At 36.3% G+C, this 15294-nt stretch overlaps 1 protein-coding gene across 1 annotated transcript in view; it reads right to left on the minus strand.

Moving 5' to 3' along the window:
* Positions 1-9635: 9635 nt before the first annotated feature.
* SLC2A13 (solute carrier family 2 member 13) overlaps positions 9636-15294 on the minus strand; it is a 260339-nt gene continuing 254680 nt past the window's right edge. The window contains exon 7 of the mRNA XM_070619405.1: positions 9636-10588. Within this exon, the coding sequence (XP_070475506.1) occupies positions 10438-10588 (151 nt within the window). The 3' untranslated portion in view covers positions 9636-10437. The remainder of the gene's footprint in view (positions 10589-15294) is intronic.

A 15294-nucleotide genomic window follows, 5' to 3' on the forward strand; every position in this document is an offset into this window, starting at 1 on the left:
TTGTATAAAGGTTGCTATCTATCTGTCCTAGATTATCAGTCTTGAGGTAATGTCTGTCTTTTTAACACATTTTTAATAGCATGTAGCACAATATCAAATTTCAATGTTACAAAATGACTTTAGAAAAAACTCTTCATATTTCCAGCTACAAATACCTTACCAATGTGAATAAGATTTAAATTCTGTTATAAAATCCAACCTATCAATAATTAAACATAAGAATATTAACATTTATGTGTTTGTCCATACAGAATAGGTCTATATCCAATCTTTTCCCTGTAACTCATATATCAAATAAACAACAACAATAAGGAAAAGTAAATTTTTATCTATTTTATTTTTTAGAGGGTTCCAGGGCACATGTGTCTCTGGAATGAAAATGAAGTTGGCAAATACTTGGAAATATTTATTTTAAAAATAAAATTCTTAGACGGAAAAAACAGCACTTGTCACAATAAAAGACCAGTCATGATACAGTGAAGGGCGTTATAATGAGCTCTTCCTAGAAATCATGGGGACAAAGTAATGTGTTCTGATAGTTTCCACTTGCCATTCGGGCATCATTTTGAAGCCATAGGGGTTCTGACTGATACCAGTTCATGAATGTCTATGCAAATTCCAAGTGATAAAACACGCAGTCATTGTTGTACAAACAGTAAGAACCTGTAAACCAAGATCATACATAATGGAAAAACTATTTTGTTTATTTTTTTAAAGCTGGCACTGAAACCATGAGAGTAGGAAGGACTTGAATACTAAATGATGTGTATTGAGGCAGCAGTTCTTTAATCTGAAAAACTGGGTTTAGTTCACACATGCAGTCTAGCAAGAAACTTTTTTTTTTTTGGAGGAAGATTAGCCCTGAGCTAACATCTGCTGCCAATCCTCCTCTTTTTGCTGAGGAAGACTAGCCCTGAGCTAACATCCATGCCCATCTTCCTCTACTTTATATGTGGGACGCCTGCCACAGCATGGCTTTTGCCAAGCGGTGCCATGTCCACACCCAGGATCCAAACCGGCGAACCCCGGGCAGCAGAAGCGGCACGTGCAAACTTAACCCCTGTGCCACCGGGCTGGCCCCTAGCAAGAAACTTTCTGAGAGTATTTGGATTTCCAATGCTGTTCTTCTTTCTGTATCATAGCAACATGATAATCTTCCTTTTATGTGTCTGTATTAAAAAATATATATTTTATAATTTTAATTATAATATAATAATGTATTTATATAACATAATAGTTTATCATTTTTTAAATATTAATTTTTAAATATAAATTTAAATACATACAAATATATTTTAAAATGCAGACGGTACCCCTCCACATCCCTTATATTAATAAATTTCAAATGCCCTGCCTTACCATCTACCTGTTCTTTTAAAAATTCTTCCTTTTTCTATCAGAATTTTAACTTCTAAACCCAAAACCATTCATGTTAGTCCCGACTTAAAAGCCTTAACAGCTCCCTACCACCTAGAGCAGTGTTCCCCAAACTTAAGGCACTTGGTAACTCCTTTTGTGATTATTTACCATATTTTTCTTCTCCTTGTACTATTATTTGTTTAATAGTTTGAAAAAAATGAGCTTCCTTTTATAACTTAAATTAAAAAATTTTCTGCCATTTCCACAGTGGAATACAGTTCATCTTGCTTTACCAGTCAGAAGAGAATAGGTTATGCAGAGGTAACAACAGAGCCCCAAATCCCAGTCCATAAACTGAGTTAGTTTCTTGCTCACATTACAGGTCCATCTGAGGTCACTGGTGGGTCTGCTCCACATTTCTGTACTCTGTGACCATAGCTAAAGGAACATCTATTCTGGGACATTGCCAACTTTACTCCAAAGGGAAAAGAGGACACGGCAAATCCTTGCTCTTAAAGTTTCAGCTCGGAAGTGACACAGCTTGGTTCCACACTCATTTCCTTGGCCAGAGCAAGTCATGTGAACAGGACTGAATGGGCGAGGGAAATCTAATCTTTCCCCAGCGAGTGCAGCAGATAATTTGAACAATAATACAACCAACCACAGTTGCCAAGAATAGAAGATAGTTATAATAAAAATGGAATGAAAACACATTATCAATTTCTAGTTAGATAATGTTTCCTGCCAAGTGTTAAAATCCTGATAGTGCCAACCAATTTTCTTCTTAATATATTTAGTATATCTGGAAGAGAACTATATCTCACTATGTCATATCCACATCTGGGTATCACATAAAGTCATTCACCTAAAATCTTTGCCAGTATGATTTCCACACCTATGAAAATGTACCTATAAAAATCAAATTAAATTCTGTCGCGCGCTCTGCTGCAGCGCCAGGTCGTGTCGAATCTGGAGCAGACATGGCACTGCTCATCAAACCACACTGAGGCAGCGTCCCACATGCCACAATAGAAGGACCCACAACGAAGAATATACAACTATGTACTGGGGGGCTTTGGGGAGAAAAAGGAAAGAAATAAAATCTTAAAAAAAAAAAATACCTAAATAAGGCTCTCTGACACTCGATCCAAACTCACATTTCCAGGATCAACTCCAGTCTTGCATTTTCCTTCCTCTTGTCCCTATTGCTCCCTATGTCCCCTCTTTGACAAATCCCAAGCTCCCCAGACTTCAGCTCTGCAGTACCAGATCCTCGTTGCTAAGTTGCAGCAATATTTGATGAACCAAGACTCGCCATTGTTATCTGATATTCATCAAACACATGCAATTCTAGTCTCAGCCTTTATCATTATACTAAAAGTCTTACAGTGTTCTTTAGTGAGAAATAACTCACAGACTACTTTTCAGATGAAGTATGAACTGAAGAATAATTTAAAAAATGTAAAAGGGACTAACTAAAAATGTAAGGTTTTGGCCTAAAATGAAGGGTAGTCAAATGTATTATGAGTGTTACTACTTGGATAAAACTGTTAAAATGTGTTTATTATTATAATTAAATGTCAGCTAAGAAACTGGACAAATGAACATGGAGGAGGCAGATAAATTATTCATAAATACTTTGCTTTTCTTATTTGTATACTTTGCATCATAAATAGCATCAGATTTCACAAGAGACAATCTCCAAATCCAAGAAAGTCTAAGTTTCTGCACGTGAAAAAAGAAGACCCCAGCGGGATGTGGTCTCTGAAATTATTTATGTACAGATGAAACTTACAAATGCAAAGCACACAGCTACAGATCTTAAAGGGGGTAATCTAGCATAATGACTTCTATTCCAGCAAAAACACAAAGAAAACTTTAGTTCAAAAAGCAAAATGGATTAAAATATTTTATATTAGATTCTCTCTCTACTTCTCTCTCTCTATAAAATGTATGCTGGCAAAATTAATTTTAAACTATACTTTATTTTAAATCCCCAATATAAATAACTGATAACAACAGCAATCCTGTATATGAATACATTAAGACACTGATATAGTTTGTTAATGATAAATTTCTTTTTCTAAACGCCAACTGATACATATCTGTAAAAATTAAATTAAAAAAAGAGAGGTGATGAAGGAAAATTCCTGTTTTTGCTATTTGGCCTAATTTAATAATACACCTCACACTGTCACTACAGATATATTGCTTCCCTGATATACCAGTGAATGTTTTGAGGAAATGTGCTGAATATTCCTTTCAATAATTTTTAAAAAGTATTTTTCATGTAGTATGACTACAAGCAATATGTAGTATGCATTCTTAAAGTACATGGTTAAGTTTTATTCTTTAAACTTTTTCAGTGTTTTAATCAGTACCAAGTAAACATTTAACATTGTTAATTAAAATCGTTATCACTCTCATTTTTCTTTTAGAGGTTTCCTTTCCTGGAAATAAGTATGAATGCAGGAGATAAAACTAAAATGAAATGATAGGAACACCACATACTCTCATTTGGAACTGTGGTACTTTCAAAACTCTTATATATAAATTTTCCACTGATGGCAGCCTTTTCCATTTCTCATTAAACAATTATTGATTGAATGCTTGATATGTACAAGGCATCAAGGGATTAAAAATAGTGCAGGATACAGACACTGGAATTTATAATCCAGAAGAGAAGATACATCCAAACCCAAATTACTATCATGTAAGACAGTATAATTATCATATAAATTATATAAGGAAGCGCTAGAGGACAGTAGGGGATATAATCAGCATTGTGTTCTGGGGCCAACCAGAGACTGTAAGGAAAAAGTGACACCTGATCTGGGCAAAAAATAAGGGTTAAAAGTCAGGCAGAGATCAAAAAGAGGGAGAAGGAGGGTAAATTCTAGGCAGAAAGGACAGCCTGTGGAAAGGCATACAGGTAGGAAATCATAATGGATATTGGATATTTCTCATAAGGGGTTTAGATGGACTAGAATTCCGTGTGGGAGAGGGGTGGGATGCGGGGAAAAAAGGCTGGTTGTTGTATCAGAGTGCAGCTTTCAGAAAAACTTCTCTGCTGAATGAACACAATAAACCAGGCATTCAGTGCGAGTTAGAACAATGAATTGCCAAATAGGGAATTTATCTAGCTATTTTAGTGTGTATAATTACAGGGCGAAAATGATGTATTATAGGAAACAAATACTGAATCAGCACATTAAGAAAGTATCCCTCATTAGCAATACTTTTCAAGAGTCAGGGTGTTTAAAGTTCCAGAATAGATTATTCATGGCTTCGTATGTAGAGAGAGCCAGGAGATATGGAGGTGGATGCACAGACACAGATAAATAAAAAGAAAGTATCCTAATGCACTTATCTGTTAGGAAGTGCTTATTCTAATCTAGAAAATGTGTTACTGACAAATCTAAGAAAAAAATAAAAATTAGTAAAAGATATTACTACTTACATTTGCACAGGGCATTCTATTTTTACAAGTGTCTTCAGATAGACCCTTATTTAATCTTCATAAAAACCAGACTGTTAAACAGCAATTATATGACTCCCATTTTACTCAGAGAGGCCCAGCCTGTCCAAGGGCCACTTATGAGGTAAATGATAAAAGCTCAAATTTGAAACTGTCTGACTCTAAAATGTGCATCTTTCCACTACCCAAATGTCGTTCCCCTAAAAGTGGTGGACTTACTAGCTTTTTAACTTCGAGAAAGTCATTCAGACCCTCTAAGCATCACTGTTCTTCTGTCTAATGGGAATAAAAATCTCACTTCACAGAGGTGTCCAATTGGTTTTGAAAAATTATATTTTTTCTAGAAAACTGTCTGTTTTACCTGTTTTCAAATGCATTGGACAATTTTATTCGTAGTATTCTCTTATGAGGTTTAAAATCTTTACTATCTGTTATGTGCCCTTTTGTCATTCTAAATACTGTTTATCTGTGCCTTCTTTCTCTTCTTAACCAGTATTACCAGAGGTTTCTCCATTACGTTGATCTCTAAGAAACAACTTACTTTTGTTTTTTGATCCTTTAGTATTTCTTTGCTTTGCCTTATTTTTTTTCTCTTATCTTTTAATTTCCATCGTCTGCTCACTCTACAGGCTAACTCTGTGTTCTAGTTCTAACTTCCTGTGGATCTTTTCAGTTGTTAATTTTAATGTCCTATTTTCCATTAAGATTTCTTCTTCCCCCTTCAATTAATTTGAAGTATTTTTTTAACCTCCCAAACTAAAGTAGAAGTGGTGATAAATATCTTTCTATTGCTTGCAGTGTTATTGCATTTTGGTTAGAAAATATGTTTTGCGTAATATTGGTTATCTAGATTTACTTAAAATTTACTGAAATATATATACATTTATAAAAATTTATTGAATTTGAGGCTGGCCCCATGGCCGAGTGGTTAAGTTCGCGCGCTCCGCTGCAGGCGGCCCAGTGTTTCATTGGTTCGAATCCTGGGCACAGACATGGCACTGCTCATCAAACCACGCTGAGGCAGCGTCCCACATGCCACAACTAGAAGGACCCACAACGAAGAATATACAACTATGTACCAGGGGGCTTTGGGGAGAAAAAAGGAAAAAAATAAAATCTTAAAAAAAAAAAATTTCTTGAATTTATTGTTCTTGAATATGGTAAATTGTCATAAGTGCTCTATGTTTGCCTGAAAAGAATGAAATTCTCTATGTGTTAGGTTGATTATTTAACTCTTACATCAAGCTTGTTATTAAGTTTTCCCAATTCTCTAATCTGTTATTTTTTTTGTCTTCTTGATTTAGCACTTACCTAATTTTTTTCACTCCTTTATTTCCAACCTTTCTATGATTGTCTCTCGTAAATAGCATACAACTGCATTAAAAAAAATCCAGTTTGAGGATCTTTGTCTTTAATAGGTATGTTTAATTGGTTTATCTTTACTATAATAACAAGCGTATATTTATACTTAATTTTGCTGGGTTTTTTGGTGATTCCTCCTAACCATGTTTTTTTTCCCCTATAAATTCCCTCTTTTCCTGTTTTATTCGTTTGATTGATTCTCTTGGTTTTTTCCCCCTCTATTAGTACATATTTTTAAGAAATGACACTCATATTTTTAACATGTATATTTAGCAAGTTTCAAAAATAATTATAGTCTCCATTTGTTTCTGAAAACAAACAAAGGAATATAGACGGCTTTTTTCTAGAAGTTCCCATACCACCTTCTATGTTATTTATCTTTTATTTTATGTTATTTTAGTTTTCCAAGGTTTTTTTTTTAATCTACTTAAGTATATACTTAGGTATATACATGTACAGATACTTACATACACATATACACATACAATGCACAACTCATAAGTGTACAGCTTTCAGTATAATTGAAACAATTATACTACCTTCTTTATTTCTTTTACACATATTATTTAAAAATCTCTTTCAAAATTTTATTTGTAATACAAGGTTCTTTAGGTATTCATTTTTCCATTTGTCATACTTGGTGGCTTTCTTTCCTTCATTAATTGATGTAGTTTGTAATTTTTGACTGTCATCTCATATTTACTGAGTTGCTTTCCAAGCAAGTCTCATGTGTCCTGGGTTCTGACAACGGCATGTTTATGTTTGAGGTGGCTCTGTGGATATCTCCAGTTTGGGACCCACTTTTTTTCAGTGTTCATGTTTTTCAACACGTTCACGCTTCACAAAGGCAGTGTGAAATTGACTTTCCCCATAGTGAAGGCTCCTGGTTCTGCTTTCTCACGTGTGACACTGCTTCTATTCAGGGCCCCAAGTGGGCAGCAGAAGTCGGCAGCTTGCCCAGCCCAGCCCAGTTTTTCTTGCCCCTATTTCAGAGCCTAAATAGCACTTCACAGTTCTAGAGGCAAGGCTGGGAGCTTTATCTCCCTCAGCAACTAAAACACTAACCTCTCACCCTGAAGCCCTGCTTCGCTTCTGATATTCCCATGGGCTGTTGGGTCTCCATATGGGCTTGCTGCTCTCCCTCTCATTTGTGGCAGCTGGGGATTTCTCTCCAGTTCAGCTGTGCATTAAACCAGTGTTCGCACGTGTGTGGGATGCATGTGGGAGGGGCAGGGGGTGATGGGCAGGAGGAGAAGGTTTTCCCTCAGCTCGGTGCACGGTATTTTCTAGAAGTATGCTAAATGATTTTTAAATGGGCTTTCCTTTTTTATTTTTAATTGTGGTAAAATACACATAACATAAAATTTACCATCTTAACCACTTTAAATGTTAACCATTTTTAATTGTACAGTTCAGTAGTGTTAAATATATTCACACTGTTGTGCAAACAATCTTCAAAACTAGTTTCATTTTGCAAAACTGAAACTCCATATCCGTTAAACAACAACTCCCTTTTCCCCCTTTCCCCCGACCCGTGGCAACCAACACTCTTCTTTCTGTCTCTATAATATGACTGCTCTAGGTATCTCATATTAGTGGAGTCATACGACATTTGTCTTTTTGTGACTGGCTCATTTCACTTAACATTACGTCTTCAAGGTTTATCCATGCTGTAGTATGTACCAGAATTTCTTTCCTTTAAGTCTGAATAATCCATCATTGTATGTATACACCATATTTTGTTTATCCACCCATTTGTCAATTGATACTTGGCTCGCTTCCATCTTTTGGCTATTGTGAATAATGTTGCTACGAACATGGGTTTCAAATGCCTCTTCAAGATGTTGTTTTCAATTCTTTTGGATATACCAAAAATGTAATTGTTAGATGATATGTATTCTTTTTTAAAATTTTGTGAAACCACTGTACTGTTTTCCATAGTGGCTGCATCACTTTACATTCCTATCAACAGTGCACATTGTTTCCACTTTCTCCACATCCTCCACAACAATTGTTTTTTTGATAGTAGCCATCCTAATGGGTATGAAGTGGTATCTCATTGTAGTTTTGATTTGCATTTCCCTAGTGATTAGTGACATAGAGCAGTTTTTCATGTGCTTACTGGCCATTTGTAGATAGATCTTCTTTGGAGAACTAAATGATTTTTTAAAAATATTTTTTATTGAAATTTACCAACATATAGAAAAGCATGCTGATTGACTCAAAGTTTTGTTTCCAGTAAATTATGGTTGATTATACAAACGGTTTTCCTTAGTTGAGACAATTCAGAGTTCATCAAAATCATCATATGATGTCCACCATGAATGGTATTACCATTCCACCCCGTGTCCCTTCAGGAAATAGCTACAGTTAGAGATCAGGATATATGGCTATGAACTGCCTCAATACTGGCCCCTGAAATATCTATAAATAGTATATCTCAGATGTGAATCCAAGTAATGGTAGATTTTGCCCTGAGAATTCCATTCCAGGTAATCGTATAAAACCTATCAATCAACCAACAAACAAAAATACAGTGAATGCTATTTTCCCTACAAATGGAAAATCTGTTGTAGGACTTTTTCATGGTGAACATATCCTGTCTTTTTTGCTTTCTTTCTATCACAGATTGAGGCACCCAACCGCAGTGGCCAAGCTGGGGTGAGGGCTGCTGCTCTGCACAGAGAAGAGTGAGGAAGCCTGTTTTTTTTGGGTAAAGAGTTTGAGATTATCTGAGGATATTCTACAAATATAAAAGTTCTTTGTCTATTTTGTTTAGTTCTTTGTATTTTTTCTACTTAGGTATTATCTGTGCCTCACTTTTCTGTAGCAGTGTGTGCAGTCAAGGAATAATGGTATAAAAATATAAATAAAATATACGATTTAAGTTGAAATAAAAGAAGTAATATACATTTCTATTAAAAAGTTGTATAATTTGTTACTTGCAAAAAGAACAAAACTCCTATTTTGAGGCCTCTGACCTCTAGACGTCCTACTGAGGCTGAGAGAAATGTCTGATTTTAGTGTCCCCTTACCATTAGCAGGTATTTTTAATAAGTTTATAAGGTCATTCTGTGAAATAAAGGAAACTACATACACAGATTTCATAACATATTCATGATTCTAGACTAGTAACTTTCAGTTTTTTCTACTGAAAAAAGAATCGTAAGGGTTAAAACTGTAAATTATTACATCCAGAAATATTTAATCAATTACTCCCTCTTGAAGCTTGACTGATGAAAATTACACACTGGGTGTTTTTAGAAGAAGCTCTTTCAACTTTTCATTTTAAGTAATAATTGCATTTCTTTTACATATTTCTTTGTAATTAGTGTATTTAAAATGTGGTCTGGGTTTTCACTCAACTACCATATGATTTATTCTACTTCCTTGGAGTAATTCTCTAATAAAATAATTAATGACAACAGCATAATGATTAATGATGATATATTATCCTTATAGCTCCTAGGAGATAGGAGATACAAGTGCTTTATTACAGATTTCATTGCCTTCATCAGTACTATGAGGCAGACAGGATGAGAGCACATTATTCCTTTTATGGGAATTTAAAACACAAAAGAGGTTTAAGTCGTGTCAAATAATATTTGCATGTTTTCTATGTCCATGGATACGAATATTAGTTCATAAATGTGGGGAATTATTTGTTCTATACAAATATTTCATTTATGAGCCTACTACTAACCAAAGTGTTCTCTCAAAAAGAGAAAGGTTTACAGTGTCCCAGATTAATGACATGCCAGTGATTACCAACTTTTATCCTTATTTTGCTTAACTTCATTAAACTCCAGGAAAGTATTTTAACAAAACAATAGTTCCATCAAAGAATTTAAAATGAGATTAATTAATTCTGACTTGACAATTTTCTGTCTTTCACTTAAGTTTGGGACTTTGGAAATTACTGGTATAGTTAAACAATACACAGCAGGAGAAATTGCCTTGGCAATATTTAGGAACACCAGCCTCAAGATCCAAATTCCTATAGCTTAGGGCAGAGGTGGGTCTGGAATCTGGATTTCCTGAAGTCTAGGCTTAAGTGCTTTCTACTCTAAGTTTACGAAACATACAGCTGCAATGTTTTGTACCTACTTTCATCAGTATATGCTGCAAAATAATGTCGTTATGAAGACCAGTTTAAAAGAAGTGTAGTCATGGACTTCAAGTGCAGTCACTCTGTAAGTTTAAAATTAAGTGTCATTCTGAAATTTGATTGTATATTCTTATGGTGTGTAATGAGTGACATACCTGCCCCAGGCTGCCGCATTTGTAGATGCTTTATTAACTGGAACACAAGAAGAGTCAATGACGGTTGATTTGTTCATTTTGTAGCAGAAACCGCAGTCTGGATCCAACATACATTCATCACAGTAACTGGAAAATGAAAGAGTTACAGTCATGTTAGCAGAGACTATTGGTGCTCCTCTGCATTTTCCATTCTACTTTGCAGTCAGCTTGAGGCCACTCACAGGACTAATTTTGGCCATGGCAAAGTGACATGTGCCAAGGCAGGTGAGAGCTGGCAGGTCTCTTCCGTCTCCCTCCTCTGGCTGCAGTAACTTCAGAAGCCACTTTGAGATGGAAAAGGCTTGGATCTGAGACACTGGATGCAGTAGAACCCCCATCCACCTGTAGCAAATAAATACTTGCTTTCCTATGCCACTGAGATTTGTTACCAAAGAATGGACTGGCCCACCATGCCCACCTGACTGGTTCCAAATTATACAAAAGCACTTATTTCTCTTAATTGTCTCTGTCATGTACCATATCTTTTAAAAATGGACAATATTTTGTTTGTAATATATATGTATCCTGAACTGGAAAATTCAAATAATGAAAAAATTCTATCCAAAGAAAAAAGTTAAAAAACAAAAATACCACCCCCCAAATAATGGTCATGGTTAACATCTTGGTGGACATCTGTACCTTAACAAATATCTATTGAGTATCACCTATGTGTTATGCTTAATTTAAAAGAAGCTGGTGTAGGAAAAAAGGCTAACTTTTCTCTAAGTTAATTACATCTACAGGTTAGATCATGGGGCCATAATCAATTAATCATTGATTAATAGATTAATCATTCACCTAGCAGCAGTATCTTGACTGCAGAAAAATTCTAAAGAGGCAAAATCCTTTAGAGGGCAGAGTTTTCCCATCTAAGCCTACAGCATGCTTGTAGAATGAGTTTTCTTGCTGCCACCTCATTTGCTAGACAATTCTGGAGCACCGCACATACATGGCAGGCACATGCAAGGCACTGGAGACACTAAGATGAATAAACCAAAGTCCCTGCTCCTTGGTAGAGAAAAGGCGAGGATGAGAAAGAGATACACAAGGAAACGATGTCAGCGCACTAGAAAATACTTACCAACTACTCTAGGGACAGAGGCCTGTTCATTTCCTGTAAGAGTGGGGGTAATTTCAGTGGTGATATTTGAACTGGATCATGAAAGAAATTCACCAAGCAAACAGGCAGAGGAAAGGGCATTTCAGAGAACTGCTTATTTTATAATTAAGGATCAGTCAGTACAGACTTCTTAAATATCCACTGTGTACAAGTAACTATACTATGGAGAAACAGGGTAAGAACCACTGAAAGTTACCCAAAAAAGACATGATTCCTCAAAATCAACATACTTCTCTGATTCCTTTAGCTAAATGGAAAAACACTGGCATTGTTTAAAAATTAGACTATTATCATTTCAGCCTTCTTCTGTAAACTTTTCTTTTGCAAACAGCCATCCCTATTTTTAAAGGAGACTTCAGCCCTACACTAAAAGCAAAAAAGAGGCCTTTCAAAGCCTCGTGAAAGGTCAACATACTTAAGAGAGGTGATACAGCACCTTAAATATAAAGCTGACCACACGCACTGTGATAAGCAAAATAAACAAAACAATAGAAAGTGATAGAAGTACTCTGAGCTTCTGGATTTGAGAAGTAGATGAGGCTAATTTGGAAAGGAAGATAATTCCTAGTAGTATTTTGTTTGTTTAGTCTGCCGGTACAAGGTGGAATCTATCAACCTTGAATGCTCCAATGGCTTTAAATGATACTTATTTTGGAAAGGTCAACTCACCCATTTGCAGAGATATGACTCTACTTTATTTCTTTAAAAATAAGTAATTCCTATAAAAGGCCAAAAAACATAATGACAATAGCTAAAAGGTACTGAGAACATGCTATATGTGCGTGTCAGACACACGAGGTGTGATCTATAACGCTTCGCCTCCGCCATCACTCATGCAAACATGCAACTCTGACTACAGCTCCCCATTCTCCCAGCTTCATATTAGATGACCCCTATTCTGCCATGATCATTCATTCAACAAATACAAATATTTCACACTTACTGTGTGCCAGGCACTATTCCAGGGGCTGGGACACATTAGTGAACAAAACAGATTCCCTGCCCTCGTGGAGCTGATTTGTATTATTAAACCTCCTGGTGACCTCCGGTTAGTTGATCCCTGTTCAGTAGCTTTTCCTTTCTTTACTTCCATCCTTATCTAGCTTATTGACCACGGCCCATCATTTCAACATCCTAAATTTCCCTGCCCATTTATCTTTCCATCTCACCCATCTAGCAAAAATCCTAGCCATATATTTATGCAAACATTTGCCTTTCCTGTGCCTTCACCCACATACACAAATGCAGCTGAAGAAATCACACAACAGAGCAGATCAGTAGTCCCCTGTAATACACTACTACCAGCCTCAAAAGGATCCTCAACAGCCTGAAATTCTTAATGGTTTTCTCTAGTCAACTCCATACAAGGACTATTTCAGCCACCCTACACAAGGACTATTCTTCAAATCTCCAATGCTGCATTTCTCTTTAAGCTCTGCAAAGGATGTTGACTCCAGCTTGACAGAGAAAATAGATGAAAGTGGTACAGATGGGAACTTAATAATTCTATAGCAAAAACATATAAACCATCCTACTTTCCTATGGTCCAGTTACAAAGACAAACTGTTCTTCTTACCTAACTTTTCCAACTTTTTTCCAACTTTTCTATGTGGGCTTTCATTCCGTTCCATCTCCTTAGGCCATTTCAGACCCTTGTGATTACTGCCACTTCTTTCTCTTACACGTCCACTGTCTTAAGGTAGATGTTTAGGTTTTTGATTTGATATCTTTCTTCTTTTTTAATGTAGGCATTTATAGCTATAAATTTCCCTCTTACCACTGCTTTAGTTGCATCCCATATTTGGTATGGTGTGTTTTCATTTTCATTCATCTCAAACTACTTTCTAATTTCCCTTGTGATTTCTTCTTCGATCCACTGGATTGAGAAGTGTTACTTAATTTTCACATATTTGTGAATTTCTCAAATTTCTTTCTGTTAGTGATTTATATTTTCACTTCATTGTGATCAGAGAACATACTTTGTATGATTTCAGCCCTTCTTAAATTTATTGAGGCTCATTTTATGGCCTGGCATATGAGCTTTCCTGGAGAATATTCCTTGAGCACTTAAGAAGAATGTATATTCTGTTGGTGGTGGAGTGTCCTCTAGATATGTTAGATATAGACAGTTTATAGTCAATACACTAACCTTAAAGAATCTTAACCCCTTGGTTTCTAACAGTCTTCACTTCCACTTAACTATGTCCACATCCTGGAAATTGTTATCATCTAGAACAGGGGTCAGCAAACTATAGCCCTTGAGACAAATCCAGACTACCACCTGTTTTTGAAAATAAAGTTTTACTGGAACACAGCCAGGCCCATTCGTTTACTTATCGTCTATGACTGCCTTCAAGTTTCAAGGGCAGAGATGAGAAGTACTAACAGAATCCACAAGGCCTGCAAAGCCACAGATATTTACTATCTGGCCATTTACAGGGATTTTGCTGATACCCGATCTAGAACACATACACAGATCCCATATGCAGATTCTTCACTCCTTTCCTTCAAGATCCCTCAGTTCCTTACTCCTGAAAAGGACAACTGCTCTTCTACCTTAACCTTCCACACTTCTTTCTTCCTGATCTTTCATGGCGTTGCATCCTTTTCAGCCAAACTTTCATGGTAAATCCCTGTAAGTACTCTCACCAGACCCTCAAAGTCTTTGTACTTAGGTCCTTCTACACAGTCATCCTAAAAATTTTATGTTTGACTCTTTCCAACCATCTTTCTTCTTTCTTCCTTCATCTAGGTTGCTCTGTACTGGTGGAGAATTAACACAACCAGGCACACTGATAAAAGTACACATTCACAGTATTCAACAGCAGCTGGATCCTCACTGCTGGCAGGGCACTTTCACCTGTCCCTATTCAGTGACTTTCCTCATTCCCACAACTGATATCCCAAACACTCACAACTCTTCTCCAACTCCAATCTTTATTCCTCCATAAATCTCTCAGAAGATGGCCTTGTCTTAGTTCACGGTGAAAACTGAAGGGACTAGGCGTGAACCTTCTCAACTTTAAACTCAGACATAAACAAAGATATCTATAGGCATGTCTATCCTCACTTCTTTTCCTCCAGCCTCTGAAAAAGAGGTGTTCAAGGATCAACCTTCTACCAAGGCTTTTAATCTCACTCCCTCTGGTCTTCGCCAGGACCAACACCTTGTTCCACCGGTTATCTTCTTTTTATACCGTCAAACCCCTCCCAGAACATCCCCCACAGCTTACGTGCAGTCAAGCCTTTCCCAGATTAAGAAAGCATTAAAAAACTATTCTTTCTACCAGTCTGTACCAGTTCACAGGGGTCACTCAGTAAAAAGGGGCCAAGTATTAAAAAGTGTTCTATTTCTTTGCCAACCCAGGAAGTGGGCCACTGTTTGGGAACTGATGTGGCCAGCTCTTATCTGGCCTTATAGCCTCTCAGGCTTCTGGAGGCAAGATAAGATTTCCTACCACTCCCTCATCCTTGACCTGGATTTTTTTTTTATTTCCACATATAGACTATTTTATGGCAAAATTCTCCCAAAAGTAACATTTCTAACTTCAACTTGACATTTAAAAGGTAACACAAAACTTTAAATATCCTGGAGAATCTGCTAATTGACCTTTTACAGAGAGCATATATCATAACTGTGGCTTTAACAAATGGCACTAAAAAAGGGAACAAC

Source organism: Equus przewalskii, chromosome 5, assembly GCF_037783145.1.
Source record: "Equus przewalskii isolate Varuska chromosome 5, EquPr2, whole genome shotgun sequence".
NCBI classification, from domain to species: domain Eukaryota; kingdom Metazoa; phylum Chordata; class Mammalia; order Perissodactyla; family Equidae; genus Equus; species Equus przewalskii.